Raw genomic sequence first — 14,381 nt, 5'->3', positions numbered from 1 at the left:
GCATATGAAAAGCTGAGAATGGAGCAGAAACACTGAGGGAAAAACCCTGCAGCAGTCCAGGTCTCACACTAAACACACAGTAAAAGTAATGCGCTGCTGAAGGAACTAAAGGCCTGGGGATCACGCTGGCTGCTGAGAGCAACAATAAAATCCAAAGTCAGCTCCACCCCTTGCTTGATTGACTCAAAGACCCATACTAATAACCTGACAGGAAAAATAGGCATGGTTATTGTAGGTATAAACACTGTTAATGTAATTCTCAATTGTTCTTTTTACATGCAGCATCTAGCCTTCAATAAAAAATTATACACATTCAGCATGCACACATACACACAGAAACTGTTATTGTCACGAGATTCAGCAGTCATCAGGATAAGGCCACTAGAGGCTGAACAGGGATTTTAACATACAATAAATTAATATATTTAAGACTCTAATGCTCTGGTTCTTAACCAACGTGGCTTTGGAAAGGATTCACCATTCTTGATGCCAGTAAGAACATTTATGGTTCATGGGAAGAGGTCAAAATATCAGCATTAAAGGGAGATTGGAAGATGTTGATTCCAACCATCCTGGATTACTTGAGGGTTTCAAGACTTCACTGAAGTAACTGCGGATGTGGTGGTAGAAACACCAAGAGAACTAGAATTAGAAGTGGAACCTAAAGATATGACTGAATACCTGCAACCTAGAGGTAAAACTTTAGCAGACGGAGACTTGCTTCTTATGGATGAGCAAAGAGAGTAGCTTCTTGAGATGGAAAGTACTCCTGGTAGAAGATGGTGTGAAGATTGTTGAAATGACAACAAAGGACTGAGAATGTTACATGAACTTAGCTGATAAAGCAGCAGCAGGGTTTGAGTGAATTGACTATAATTTTGAAAGCAGTTCTGCTGCGGAGAAAATGCTATCACACAGCATCATGTGTTACAGTGGAATCTTTTGTGAAAGGAAGAGTCAAGCCATGCAACAACTTCATTCTTATGTTACTATTATTCTTGTTATGTTATTTTTTAAAAATTGCAATGGCCATCCCAACCTTCAGCACCCACCACCCTGATCAGTCAGTCAGCAACCATCAGCATCTAGGAAGACCTTCCACCAGCAAAGCGATCACAACTCCCTGAAAGCACAAGTGATCATTCGCATTTTTTTTAGCAATAAAGCATGTTTAAATTGTTTTTTCAGACATGGTACTATTGCACACGGAACCGACTACAGTGTAGTCTAAACATAACCTTTGTAGGCACTGGGAAACAAAAAAAATTCACTTGAATCTCTTTATTGGGATATTCACCTTGTTCCAGAACTGAACCTGAAATGTCTCCGAGGTACGCCTGTACCCTTCACAAATTAGATATATATGTGTGTCACATAAGCACCTGTAAAGACACTCAACATCATCAATCATGAGGGAAATTTAAAATTAAAAAGAGGATGAAATGGCACTGCAAACCTACTAGAGTGGCTGACATTTAAGACTGATCGTAGTAAGCAATGACAATGATGTGGAGGAATTAGAACGTCTTTACTCTGCTAGTGGGAGTGTAAAATGGCATAACCACGTTGGAAAACGTTTGGCAGTTTTTTTTTAAAGCTAAACATTACACCTAACATAATGACTGGAAGCCAGCCATTCCACTCCCAGATGAAGAAAAGAAAGCATATGCCCACACAAAGACTTGAGCAAGAACATTTATAGTAGCTTTATTTTAATAGCTAAAAACTGAAAACAACCCAAATGCCCATCAGTAAGTGAAGAGACGAGCAAATTGTGGTATAGCCAGCTGTACAGTGAAACTCTAGCAATTAAGGAATGAACTATTGATACATGCAATGAAATGAATTAATCTCAAAATAATCATGCTGAGTGGAATGAGCCAAATAAAGAGGTACATAATGTGTTGTTCCATTTATGTAAAGCCATTAAAAATCTAATCTCTAGTTGACAGAGAGCAGGTTACTTTGTATTGTAAATCTAACAAATCTATATTTGTAGTAAGAAAAAGTTACCAAAACAACAAAAAAACGGGAAGTGTAGGAAGAAGAAAAGGAATGTCCCCCTGCCTCCCAACCCCACCCCACGGCTGACACCCCTATCGTCACTGCAGCGTGCGAGACGGCAGTGGCTTTGAAGAGTGATGGACGCTACAGGGCCGAGGGAGCTGGAAAGTACCAAGTCCTCCCCTGACAATCATCTGCCCTCTCCGAGCAGTGGGAAGAGTGTGAAGGCAACGAAGAGGAAAATAGCACTACTATTTGCAGAAATTTCACCACAGGGCAGAATACTCTGGTAAACTGAGGCAGAACAAGTGGTTTCTGGGCTCTCTCCTGGCCCTAAGCCCAGAGTGGACTTTACCTGACTTTCCGAGGTGGAAGTGAAACGAGAGAGGGCAATGAAAGGAAAGGGGCGGAGAAAAAAGCGAGTCAAGTGTACTCAAGTCTTGTGGGATCGGTGGAAGAAACGCCCTGAGATTCTTGGCGGAAGTGCGGGCGCCCAACGAGTACTTGCGCAGCCGCAGTGAGGCCCAGCGGAGGCGGACGTCCTTACGTGGGTTCCATGGTGTAATGGTGAGCACTCTGGACTCTGAATCCAGCGATCCGAGTTCAAATCTCGGTGGGACCTGTCCCTCTTTAGCTGGAGTAAGAGCGAACTTTTTACTCCGCCCACCCCCGGGGCCTGCTCTCGGTCCCCGCAGCCCTGCTGATCCCGGCGGCCGTGGGCGCCTCGCAGCCGCCTTCCCGGAGTCGGGGACCCAGAAACCGGGTGCTCCGCGGGCCGCGATCCACGGCGACGCTGCGGCCGTAGCGGGGTGAGCAAGTCAGGGCCGTTCCCCCGGCGGGGCGCCCCGGGCCTCGGGGTAAAGTAAAGGGCAGCGGCTGCGGCCAGGAGCGTCCTCACCGCGAGGGCTCCTCAGCCAGCACGTCCCGTCGCCTGCTGAGTGAAAGGCGAGCGCGCGGAGCCGTGAGGCGGCTCGGGTACTCTGGGGTGGACGGCTGCACACGTCCATCGGAAGCGCTCTGCTGTAGTTTTCGATGGGCTCGTTCATAAAGAATCTGGATTTGTTCTGTTCTGACCTGTTCCCATTTTATTCAGAGCTTCTGGCTCCCGCGTCTCCATTGGCCACTAACGCGCTGTTACCCTGACTTCGGGACTCGGCTCCAGGGAGGGTCATCCTTTCGCCCCCCACTTCGGCAGACAGCAGGAAGCCGCACCGGCGACCCTAGCCTCCGGGCAGGTCGTGGAGACCAGCGGTCCCTGACGGGCGCCGGGTCGGGCTCCTCCGGGGACCAAGGCGACGCGAGGCGGAGCAGCTCCGGGTCCCGGACCCGCGCGGCTCCCGCTCCGTGCCGCCCCGACTCCGCTCTCCCGAGAAGACGCCTTAGGACTGACCCGTGGGGACGCCGGTTCTCTTTCGCTCGGTAGGAAACTGGGTGAGGAGGAGGACGGCCCGCGTAGTTGGTGAGAATGTCCTCCAGGTGCTAAGGGGCGCTTCTTTGTCTTTTATCTTTTGGAACTTTCAGCTGTTACAAAGGCCTGACAAACACAGGGGCCTTTTTGGAGGCTCACTTCGGAGAACACGAACAAGGGAGAGGTGCGGGGCTGGGCGAGCGGGAGAAAATAGTCCCGGGAGGGAAGGGGACAGGAAAGCGCGGAGGACGACAAAGAAGGAGGGAGGACCTGGGGTGCGGAAGGCAGAGGCGCTGCTGGGCCACCCACCGCGGCTGCGGTTTCCGTCGCTGCCTTTGGGCGACCGCAGCTCCTCTCCCGGGAGCGCTCCCACCCTTTCCTGACCTGCCCGGGAACCCGGTGCCTCCCCAAGTCGCAGAGCTGCCTGCCCGGCACCTGATCTGACGAACTGCCCTTTCCCTGTGCGGTTAAGAGGGGCGAGGTGGGTCGTGTTGGTTTGCAAGTGAGTGCGAGCCAGTCTGGCGCCTTGCGGGGCTCCCTTGAACGGAGGGCGGGTGGGAAATAGACACCCACTCCTTTCCTTGGCAGGGCCTCGTGTGGAAAAGTGGGAAAGGAACGTTGAGGAGAATATATGCTAAGTAAAAAACCAATCTCTGTCAACCTGTGATCTTTTAACAGTTCATTGTTTGTATTTTGAATTTCTTTGTGTAGTCACACGTATGACTAGAGATTCTGGGGTCTGTTTCATGTTTAGAGATGTCTTTGTGATGCCGGGGTTCTTGTTCACAAAGCCGAAGAATGAGCTTCACAAACACTCAAGGTAGGAGAGCAAGGTACAGGCTTTTATTTAGAAATAAAGTGAGAGGACAGAGCTCTCAGCTCATGCCAGGAGGGGACAAGAGAGTCCGTAGTGGTGCCTTGTCTAGGGGGTTTTATAGGCAGTTGAGGATTTTTCGAGAACATGAAAAAAACTTAGGGGTGTGGACTTGCATCACCTGCCCTGTCCTCAAGGTGGGCTGGGTCAAAGTCTGATTGTTAGGGCTGACAGCAGAGTCACGGGTTATGCTGACACCCTTGCACAACACTCAAACATTCCAGGCCAAGTTGCTTCTGGCCTTTTGACCTTTAACTGATCGCACTGAAGATGTCTATATTCTTAGGTATCTCTCCCTAGAGAATTAGTGTGACCTTCACTTTGCATAATGCTTAACAGAGTTTCAATGGGGACTTCTTTGCCCATTGTTACATTGCTCTGACTGTAAATATTCCACCCTGCTTTTCCCGGAGGCCCTCACCCTACTCTGACTACGCCCACGGTCCCTGTCTCATTTGGCTGTAACACTGTAAATTTTTTTATGGGGGCATTTTTGATACAAGGAAATGGATCCTTATCCCCTTTTAATGAGTGGACCAAATAAATGTTCTAATAAGCCCTCCAGATTCTCCCAGCCCAGATTACTGCTGATCAGAGGATTACTTTGCTCTCCCTTGGGAGGGTCCACAGCCACTGAAAAGTTATCAGTGCTATAACTGAAATAAAATCAGTTTTTATCCCATCCAGTCTTTCTGCAGTGTTGTGCCCCAAATAGAAGGACTAACACTCAGTGATTATATGCAGAGTGCCATGTGCCAGGAATAGTGTACAAATTTTACACCTGTTTACTCACTTAATCCTCAACAGGCCTATATCATACTCTCATCCCCATTTTACCTATGAGAAAACTGAGACATGGAAAGATTAAGTAATCGGTCCGTTCAGTCACTCAACTAGAGAGTGGGATTCGGAAGTGGGAATTTTTACCAAAGCCAGCCTGGCTCCAGAAGATATGCTCAGAACCGTATGTTTGTACTGCTGCTAATAAAAGAGAAATACAAATGGTAAAAATGTTTGACATTTAAGTCTGTATCTTTCTTTTGAACAAAACAAAACAAAACACCACGGAGGAATCACGTAACAGGTATAAAACTGTGCTGAATATCCTCACGACCCACCTGCCTCCCAAACACCCTTGTTATGCCAACAGCTGCTCCCCCAAAATCTCCAACGTAAACAAAATTCCTGCCAGAAGTAGGCTTTTTTTCCTCTTCCCCTTCCTCTTTCCATTTTCCCCTCACCTACCCCACACCTCTTCGGTATGAATTGTTTTCACCTCCAGGTCATCCAGTTTTTAAATTCCAGCATATGAAAAAGGCATAAGGAAGAAGATAAGCAGTCCTCCATATTCCCACCACCTGAAATTAACTGTTAACGTCTTTACATATTTTTCTTCAAGTCTAATTTTTAAGTTGTAATTTTTGCAAAAATTACAGGAGCTTATTATAACAAAACCCAAATGATGCAGAAAATACAAATACAAAAAATTGTGAAACATCTCAAGTTCACAAATAACTTGTTAACGTTAGGTAAATATTGATGGAGTCATTTTTGGTATATTAACAGAAAGAAGCACCTATATGTATATACACATATATACATATGCTTTTATGAAATTGAGCTCAGTGTTGGATTTTTCCCAGAGGAGAGCGCTACCCTAAATCACTCACAGAAGGTGTCTCTTGATGCAATAAGCAAGAGGAATTTATTCAGGAACCAGCTAGCTGGGGTCCAAGTGTCAGCCCGACGCAGCAGGTCTCAACAAGGACCCCGAGCACTCAAAACCAAGGGTTTATATGGCATTTTCAAAACACTTAACTCTTAGTAATTTTCCACAGCTGCACATTATCTTTGCAAGACATACATCCTGGGGTTAAGCGAGAGCAAGGTAAGACCACTCCTCAATTTAGGGAGGTTCTGCACGATAAGCTTGGTATGTAGGATTAACTGACCAAGGTTAGCTGACTGAAGGCCACAGCTGCCCCCATCCCGGTGTTCATGATTAACTTGTTTTCCAAGGCCTTACCCAGTTTCAGTTTTTTTTCTTTTAAGTCACAACTTCAGAAAACTGCTTCTAGGCCCTTAAGATGGCTACTCTTATGCTAACTTATTCTCATTTTTACATTCCCCTCTTCTTCTTGTAACTATTTCAATCATGAAATTAGAGGTCATCTGTTTGGTAGTGCAATAGGGGAAAGGCACAATATGAACGGTGCAGTCTTAGCTTTTGACGGTTGTCTTTGTCCAGCTGACGTGGTTATCTTGGAATAGTTTTTGAGAACGGTGTGTGGGTCAGCTAAACAGCGTTGGTGTCTCTGGACGCGCACCTGGTCACTTTAGGGGTCTTCTGGTGATTTTTAAGCTGGAGAGGATTCTCAGTAGGTTGGGCTCTCCACGTGAGATGGTCGTCAGCTGTCTCGGCTGAGACAACGGGTTTCACATGAGATGCGTGGATCCAGGTGGCAATCTTACTAACTTTGACTGCTGTTGGGGTGGTCAGTAACACTAAGTAGGGTCTTTTCTACCGTGGCTCAAGGGTCTGCGCTCGGTGTCGCTTTACAAACACAAAGTTTTTAACTTGGAACAGGTGGGCTGCTTCTGAAGTGCCGGGCTCATAGACTGCTTTTAGTTGGGTCTACACTTCTCTTTGGACTGCCTGAAGAGCTTTTAACTTATTATATAAATCGCGGTTGTCAGTTTGGGTAACGGGGAAGGGGTCTTTGAATATTAAAGATAATTTCTTTCCTTGATTTCTCTCTGGGACACTGGCGCCCTGGTTCGGGTGCACATCAAAAGATTGCATGCCCAGCCTCTAAGGTGGGCTGAGATATTGTCTATTTGCTAAAGAATCTTGCTTTTTACTATGTCGTCTACAGCTGGGTCTGTATGCTAAGTCAATTGCTCAGCTTGCAAAATTACCTAGTCAGATCTGAAGGAGGAAAGACAGCACACAGGCTCAGGCTCTCCAGTATGCCAAAGCGAATCTTATACACGATTACAAATGACTAGCATAACAAAACATGTGCTACTCTTCTCTATCTGGGGAACATTAACTGATCTTACTGAAGAATGATTCTAGAGTTTCATGTTTAACATAGTTCTAGTAGGGGGGGAGTTCTAGCATGTAGTTACATTGCTCTGATTGCAAATATCCCGCCCCGCTTCTTCCAGAGGCTCTTACTTTATTCTGTCTAAGCCTATGGTCCCTGTCTCATTTTCTCTTCTACAGGTAGAGACTCTAGCTGCTGCTAGGGAAAAGGGGCGATGACCGCTCTGGCTGCTTCGTGCTGAGAAGAGGGCGCAGTAAAGGGTGCAGCTAGGTCTCTATCACTGGTCAGTTGAGAGGGCTTCAGAAGGCTGGCGCTTCTATCTTGGGTTTTGTTTCTATTACTATTTGCAGTTTTGTGGCTTCTAGGCAAGATAAAACAAATTGTGTTATTAGGTTATGTAGCAACATCTGGAGTTGGATTTTTTATTCTGGAAGGAGGCTGCATTATTGAAACAATACTTTAAAATCACTTTCATTTTTATTAGAAGTAACTAGGTTAAGAAAATAATTAACAGCTAGCTTGATTATTTGCACAAGTGCAGCAAGAAGAGCAATTGATTACACAGGGTCTTTTAAATATGCTTTGCTGGAACTTTTTGCAAGGAACTTCAGATTGAACTTTTAAAGGCCTCTTGAGGCTAGACAGCCAAGCCAGACCTGCCATCAGGCTTTGCCTGCAGTACCTGTAGATTTGGATGAATTCCTCTCTTCTCGAGGTCTCTGCACCTGCCAGGAAGCGACCTTCTTTACTCACCTGGGAAGGCTGCTGGGAACTCTGCAAGCAAGGTACTAGGCTAGTTCTTCCAAGGGGCTTTGTTGGCCCTATAAAGTCAATCTTAGTTCCTTAAAGTTGTTCACATCTGAGTCCATGCACATGTCTCTCAGGTATGACATTCTAGCCAAAGCTCTGGCAGTATAACCAGTGTTCTTAATTAGTCTTCTCACAAGGAAAGCAGATTCTTACTAAACTCGTGCAAATAAACATACTGCCATGGAATACAAAAACAGTCACCAAAAGTTTTTAAACTCTGTAGGGATCAGGTAGAGAGAAGGATGTCTCAATTCTGCTTATAAAGACAGCTATCTACTAAACTGTTGTCAGCTTAAGAGAACAAGCTCAAAACACTATCAGCAACATTCAAAACAAAAAGACACAAAACCATTTTCTTTAGTTTATGTAATCTTATGCAACTAATACCTGTTCTGCTGAAATCCAGTTCTTTACCAGTCCAGGAACAACAAAACAGTGACTATAAATGACAAAAAACTTACAAATGACAATGGTCAAAGATCTGACGAGAGCTCACTGTAAGACAGTTGACATAAGGAAATTCTGATATTTCTGTAATACAAAACATTCAGTAACAAAGTTTAGCATTATTCTCTTTGCCAGTGCTTTCCTGGTAAATATATATATATCAGATAAATAAGCCAAATTAGTCAAATACTTTCTCTAATGAGAAAAAATTCTTCTGACATGTTCCAGGGGCCCTCTGGAAAATATCAGAGTTAACTAGAGGTAAAAGCACTTTTTTGCATTTAATTCTTTTAGAACTGTCTATCATTACACATTTATTGTCTAAATACCCAGCACAGTAAACGAGATATCTTAAAAAGGTGGGGCAGCAGGGGAGACTGCTGCTGTCAGTTTTTAAAGACAGTATATACAAAGTCAAAATAATCTATGTTACCAAGCATTCTTGAGAGAATGGTAGCAGATAGTAGATTTTTCTGCTTTCATCTTCAGGAGGGGAAAAAAGCTACAATAAGAATTCACATTTAGCTGAAAGAACTGTCTAAACTCAAGGCAGATTATAATATCACCAGGCATACAAAAGACCTGTTAGAGATACATACAAAGAAGAATTTGACTATAGCCATATTCAAACTTAAAAGTTTAAGCAGAATCTCAAATTTAAATGTCTCTTTCCTTCACACAAATATTCATATTTGACCAGAAATATGCTTTGAGATGAAAGAGATCAGGCATCTTACTTCTTCATTTAGGGATTGAGAAATGATGACCTTTGGCTTTCTAACCAGCCATTTCATTCATGGCGTCAATAGTGGGTTGTGGTGACATGGAAAGGTATGCTGGATATTTGGATGGTTTAAAGATTATATATAATCAATAGCTTACAAACAGTGAAAATAATAAGAACATAACTCAGCATAAGTGTCCAAGACCAGATACAAAAAAGCAGAGAAAGTACTTAAGTTTACAGGTCTTCCCTGAAAGCTTCAAGAATGTTTTACTCTTTAACAGTAGATAGAGCTTTTAATAGAATTTGCATAGCAACTTATAAGATCATTTGCATTAAAAAATATGGAGAGTCCTCCATGTTTTTTAAAACATACAAACATATCTACAGCATATAAATTAAACAAGAAGACCTGGTGGTTCTCAAAAAAATCTATTACAACCTTCCTCAAAAGTGGTCACACGTTTGCCCATCTAAACTTTTACAGTGAAACCTGTTTTTCTGGGAGAAACATAATCTTGTCCAGATTCTACACAATTTAATTTTTAAGAATAAATTTTGGTTTGTTAACTTAAATAATTCAATTTCTCATGCCATGCAATCGTTTTCAATAACAAAATATTTCAAAGGCAAATAAAGGTTACACAGTTGTTAACAAACTTTAGCTTTTAGTCTTTTTAATATTAAGATTTCATTTTTTAAAAAAATATTCTGGCAACTCACTGAGACTTTAAGCATGAGAAAGAAACTGCTTTGATAAAACAATTAGAGAACTCTTTGCAATCTTTCAACATTAAGAGCAGACTAACAGTTAAAGAAAACTTTTTTGTTGTTTTTTTTTTTAACTGGAAACAAAATTCTAATTTTGCTGTGTACTTGATATCAAGACTCACTTGCTTTAATTTCACATAGCATGACTATATCTGTAAGAATACAGTAATTTATTCTTCATTTGCCCCATGGTCTCAAGCACATAAATGGGTGAGAATTATGCCTGGGCTTGCCGGGGTTTGTCCCGCCTTATCTCTAAACATCTTGACCTTCTTCCAAAGCAACAGGCTGAGCAGATCCGCTACAACAAAAGGCACCACGCTGCTGCACCACACTGCTCTCTCTTTGTCTCTGTTCTCCGTCCCTCTTTAACAAACAGCTGCACTTTAGAACAAAGCCACTTTCTTTTATCAAAAAACACATTCTTTAGCATGCAGACGAGTTTCCATTCTTTATACCTTCTCTTATTAAAACATACATCTTTTAGCATAGAGAAATGTTTTCCTTATTTAAGTAGTTTTCATTAGAACTTAAAATCATTTGATACTTTAACTTTCAGTGAACACTGAAAAACAGGCCACCGTAAACTGTTACACTAGCATTCATCTATGAACATATATATATTATCATTTTTGGAAATGTGCTTTACAACACAATTTCTCATTAGGCACAAAATATGTCTATATAACTTAGCAAACTTTAAAAATTTTGGTTACCACAAAAATTCTCAAGCTGTTTGCATACATACACACTGTTATACATTAATACAGTATTATTATTAAGATGTTTATTTGCTACACTTGTTTACTTATTTTTAGCAACTATGCCAGATTACTTAGAAAACTTTTACTAAACATTAGACAAAGTCAAGCTTTTCTTCAAGCATTTTCTTGAAATGTTTAACTGGTAACATCAAGTTAAATGACTTTAAGTAAACTTTGGCAGCTGATAACCACAATGACATGCCTGCCTCAGGCAAACCCAAATTAGCATTAATGCTTAACATTTTCCATCAGATTTTCTGGAAGTTTTAGAATGCCCAATTTTCACAAGCGCTTGTCTTTAAATCAATTTCATTAATACCATCCGGAGGTAGAAAGATATTTTCATTTACACACTTAGACACACAAACATACAGACTGAGACATAATGATAAGGTTCCCTCCGGCAGCCAGCCAACATTAAAGGATGGCCACTTGAGGTGCAGAAAACACGAAATTTTCTCTTCCTGATGTCCGTGCTCAAATTGTGAGCTCTCTCCCTAACGTCTGAGAAAAATGGTCTGTCATGAGAGACAAGGGGGTCATCTGCGTCTGTCCCATTGTCAGTATAACAATAATTAGACACGTAAAAAACACAAAAAACAAAGACACACACAAATTAGACACACAGCGGCCGCGTTTAGTTCTCCTCAGAGTCTCAAACAGAAACCGAAAGGAATCAGAGGGTTGATACTCTCGGCGCCCAAAAACCAACCCTATCTCATCAGGTTCACTTTGCCGGAAAAACAGACAGGAGGCTACCAGGCGTCCCTGGCCCCCCAACCTCCCCGAGGCGTCCCCCAGGGTTGCAGCCTGCGGTGCTCCTAGTACGTCTACCGACCGCAGTCGCGACCCCTTACGGGACCAGGACGGCTGCCAGACAACGGGTACCCTTTCAGAATTCTGACCGGTCTCACTGAAAAACAGAAAACAGAATACAGACAACCCAAGGCGCCACTAATCTTACCTCTTCCTCCAAGAGCGACTTCGGGAGTGAAGCGGGGTGAGCGCAGATCCCGGACGAGCCCCCAAATGTTGGATTTCCCCAGAGGAGGACGCCGCCCCAAATCACTCACGAAAGGCGTCTCTTGATGCAATAAGCAAGAGGAATTTATTTAGAGACCAGCTAGCTGGGGTCCAAGTGTCAGCCCGACGCAGCGGGTCTCAACAAGGACCCCGAGCACTCAAAACCAAGGGTTTATATGGCATTTTCAAAACACTTAACTCTTAGTAATTTTCTACAGCTGCACATTATCTTTGCAAGACATACATCCTGGGGTTAAGCGAGAGCAAGATAAGACCACTCTTCAATTGTTAGGGAGGTTCTGCACGATAAGCTTGGTATGTAGGATTAACTGACCAAGGTTAGCTGACCGAAGGCTACAGCTGCCCCCATCCCGGTGTTCATGATTAACTTGTTTTCCAAGGCCTTACCCAGTTCCAGTTTTTTTTCTTTTAAGTCACAACTTCAGAAAACTGCTTCTAGGCCCTTAAGATGGCTACTCTTATGCTAACTTATTCTCATTCTTACAATGTAACTCCAGTTAGTGGAAATCCCGGGGCAAAATACCTCTAAAACCGAAATCAGTCAAAGAGAGAAATAAAGTTTAAAACCTGTTTATTGCTTACAAAACTGCAGTCTGGAGCTGTCTCTCTTTCCTGCTCCACAGAAGCAAATCCAGTCCTCCCCCTCATCTCTCAGGTTCAGATAAGCCCTTGTGAGACAGGGACCATGGATATAGTCAGAGTAGGGTGAGGGCCTCCGGAGGGGGCAGGGCGGGATATTTGCAGTCAGAGCAATGTAACTACATGCAAGGAAACCCCCCTGCTAAAACTCTATGTTAAACATTGAGCTCTAGAATCATTCTTCAGTGAGATCAGTTAATGTTCCCCAGATAAAGAAGAGTAGCACATGTTTTATTATGCTAATCATTTGTAACCATGTGTAAGATTCACTTTAGCATGCTAAAAGGCCCAGGCCTATGTGCTGTCTTTCCTCCTTCGGATCTGAGGAGGTGATTTTGCAAACTGAGCAATTAACTTAGCAAGCCGACCCAGCTGTAGACGACATGGTAAAAGGCAGAAAGATTTCCATCTTAAAGATAAGATTGCATTTTTTAACACCCAGGAAGTTCAAGAGGCAAGATTCTTTAGCAAGTAGACAATACCTCAGCCCACCTTGGGGGCTGGGCAGGCAGCCTTTTGATGTGCTCCCTGACCAAGGCGCCAGTGTCCCAGAGAGAAATCAAGGCAGGAAATTCCTTACAGTTAAGTTAATTTTTAATATTCAGGGACCACTTAACAAGTCCTCACCCCTAAGTTTTTTCATGTTCTCAAAAAATCCTCAACTGCCTATAAAATCCCCTAGACAACGCACCACTACAGACTCTCTTGTCCCCTCCTGGCGTAAGCCGGGAGCTCTGTCCTTTCACTGTATCTCTAAATAAAAGCCTGTACCTTGCACTCCTACATTGACTGTTTGTGAAGCTCATTCTTCGGCTCCGCAAACAAGAACCCCGGCATCACTTGGTTGCTCAGGTAATTACCCATTGATACGTAGATGAGCCTTTCTCCACCCCTGAGTCGCGCCTGTTGGTATGCAAATGTATGAAAGCCATACTTCTCTCTACCCCTGAAGATGCGCTAAAGCCAGGTGAGATATTCTGGAAATATTACAATTTTACCCACACACAGGCTGAAGTAAATCTTACACTGGCATGATCTAATTGACACAATGAAGACATGGGCTATGCTGAAATGCTTTTTTTAAAATCTAGGGAATATTTAAATGGTCCAGGCCAAGTTCCCCCTGGCCTTTGGAACTTTAACTGATTAATTCGTTAACTCTGAGTCTTTTCTTGCTTTCTAGTTTTAACTGGTTACAATTTTGAGTCCCTTTTAGTGCATTTTACTGGCCTTACTCTTTGCACCCTGCTCAGATATATTCTTCTGCCTAACATAATCACATGGTTACTAATTTCTAAATAATTTTAACACTGTGTTTCACATTTATAAATGATCTGGACCAAGGATTTTGTTTATACTTTATTGTAAATACTAAGAATGATCTGGGTCTGCTGAATTCACTTTCAGCATGACAACCCCACAGCACCACAAGGAGATCTGGGCTGAGTATTCTGTTCTCTGGGGATATTCCAATGCTTTCAACTTGGAGAGTGGAAGAATATGCCACCCCAGAAGATGCCACTTAGGCATAAGAATTATTTTGAGCCAAAGACACTTCGAAAACAGCAAGTGCAAGAAGGGCACTCTGACCACCATTTTCTTTCTAACAACAGGAGACAAAACTCCCATGTGAAAGATGCCTTCCCTCTACCAGGAGAGAAACACTGGCCACCAGAGACAAGAAGTTGAGGCCAAGAGACATCTGTACAAGCAGACCTTGTTAAACTAACACTTATATTCCTTAAGCCTCCCCATCTTTGTACTTTTCGACAATTGCCTCTCTTTGTTCAATTTTGCATATAAACACTTAAGCCTTCCCACTCCTTTAAGTTTCTATTTTCCTATT

At 43.2% G+C, this 14,381-nt stretch overlaps 1 protein-coding gene, 1 long non-coding RNA gene and 1 other non-coding gene across 3 annotated transcripts; 2 read left to right on the top strand and 1 right to left on the bottom strand.

Annotated features, from left to right (window-relative positions):
* The first annotated feature begins 1,320 nt into the window (after positions 1-1,320).
* Positions 1,321-4,160, top strand: LOC130683221 (uncharacterized). Its single transcript, XM_057499474.1, has 4 exons — positions 1,321-1,331; positions 2,463-2,571; positions 3,098-3,423; positions 3,526-4,160. The coding sequence occupies exons 1-4, from the start codon at positions 1,321-1,323 to the stop codon at positions 3,854-3,856; spliced, it is 777 nt and encodes a 258-aa protein (XP_057355457.1). The 3' UTR covers positions 3,857-4,160.
* On the top strand, positions 2,555-2,626 carry TRNAQ-CUG (transfer RNA glutamine (anticodon CUG)). The gene has a single exon. It is a non-coding gene; the product is annotated as a tRNA-Gln (tRNA).
* Positions 4,161-4,233: 73 nt separating the features above from the next.
* Positions 4,234-13,712, bottom strand: LOC130683414 (uncharacterized). Its single transcript, XR_008997116.1, has 2 exons — positions 11,817-13,712; positions 4,234-8,321 (listed from the first exon to the last, which is right to left on the bottom strand). It is a non-coding gene; the product is annotated as an uncharacterized LOC130683414 (long non-coding RNA).
* Between the last annotated feature and the right edge of the window lie 669 nt (positions 13,713-14,381).

The sequence above is a fragment of the Manis pentadactyla genome, chromosome 4, assembly GCF_030020395.1.
Source record: "Manis pentadactyla isolate mManPen7 chromosome 4, mManPen7.hap1, whole genome shotgun sequence".
Taxonomy (NCBI): domain Eukaryota; kingdom Metazoa; phylum Chordata; class Mammalia; order Pholidota; family Manidae; genus Manis; species Manis pentadactyla.
This window is presented reverse-complemented; position numbering and strand designations above follow the sequence as displayed.

Bases quoted from the DNA above. Each gene is read 5' to 3' on its own strand.
- LOC130683221 (XM_057499474.1), top strand. The intron at 2,572-3,097 runs GTGAGCACTCTG...CATTTTATTCAG, and splicing joins GTGGGTTCCATGGTGTAATG to AGCTTCTGGCTCCCGCGTCT. The intron at 3,424-3,525 runs GTAGGAAACTGG...TGGAACTTTCAG, and splicing joins CGCCGGTTCTCTTTCGCTCG to CTGTTACAAAGGCCTGACAA.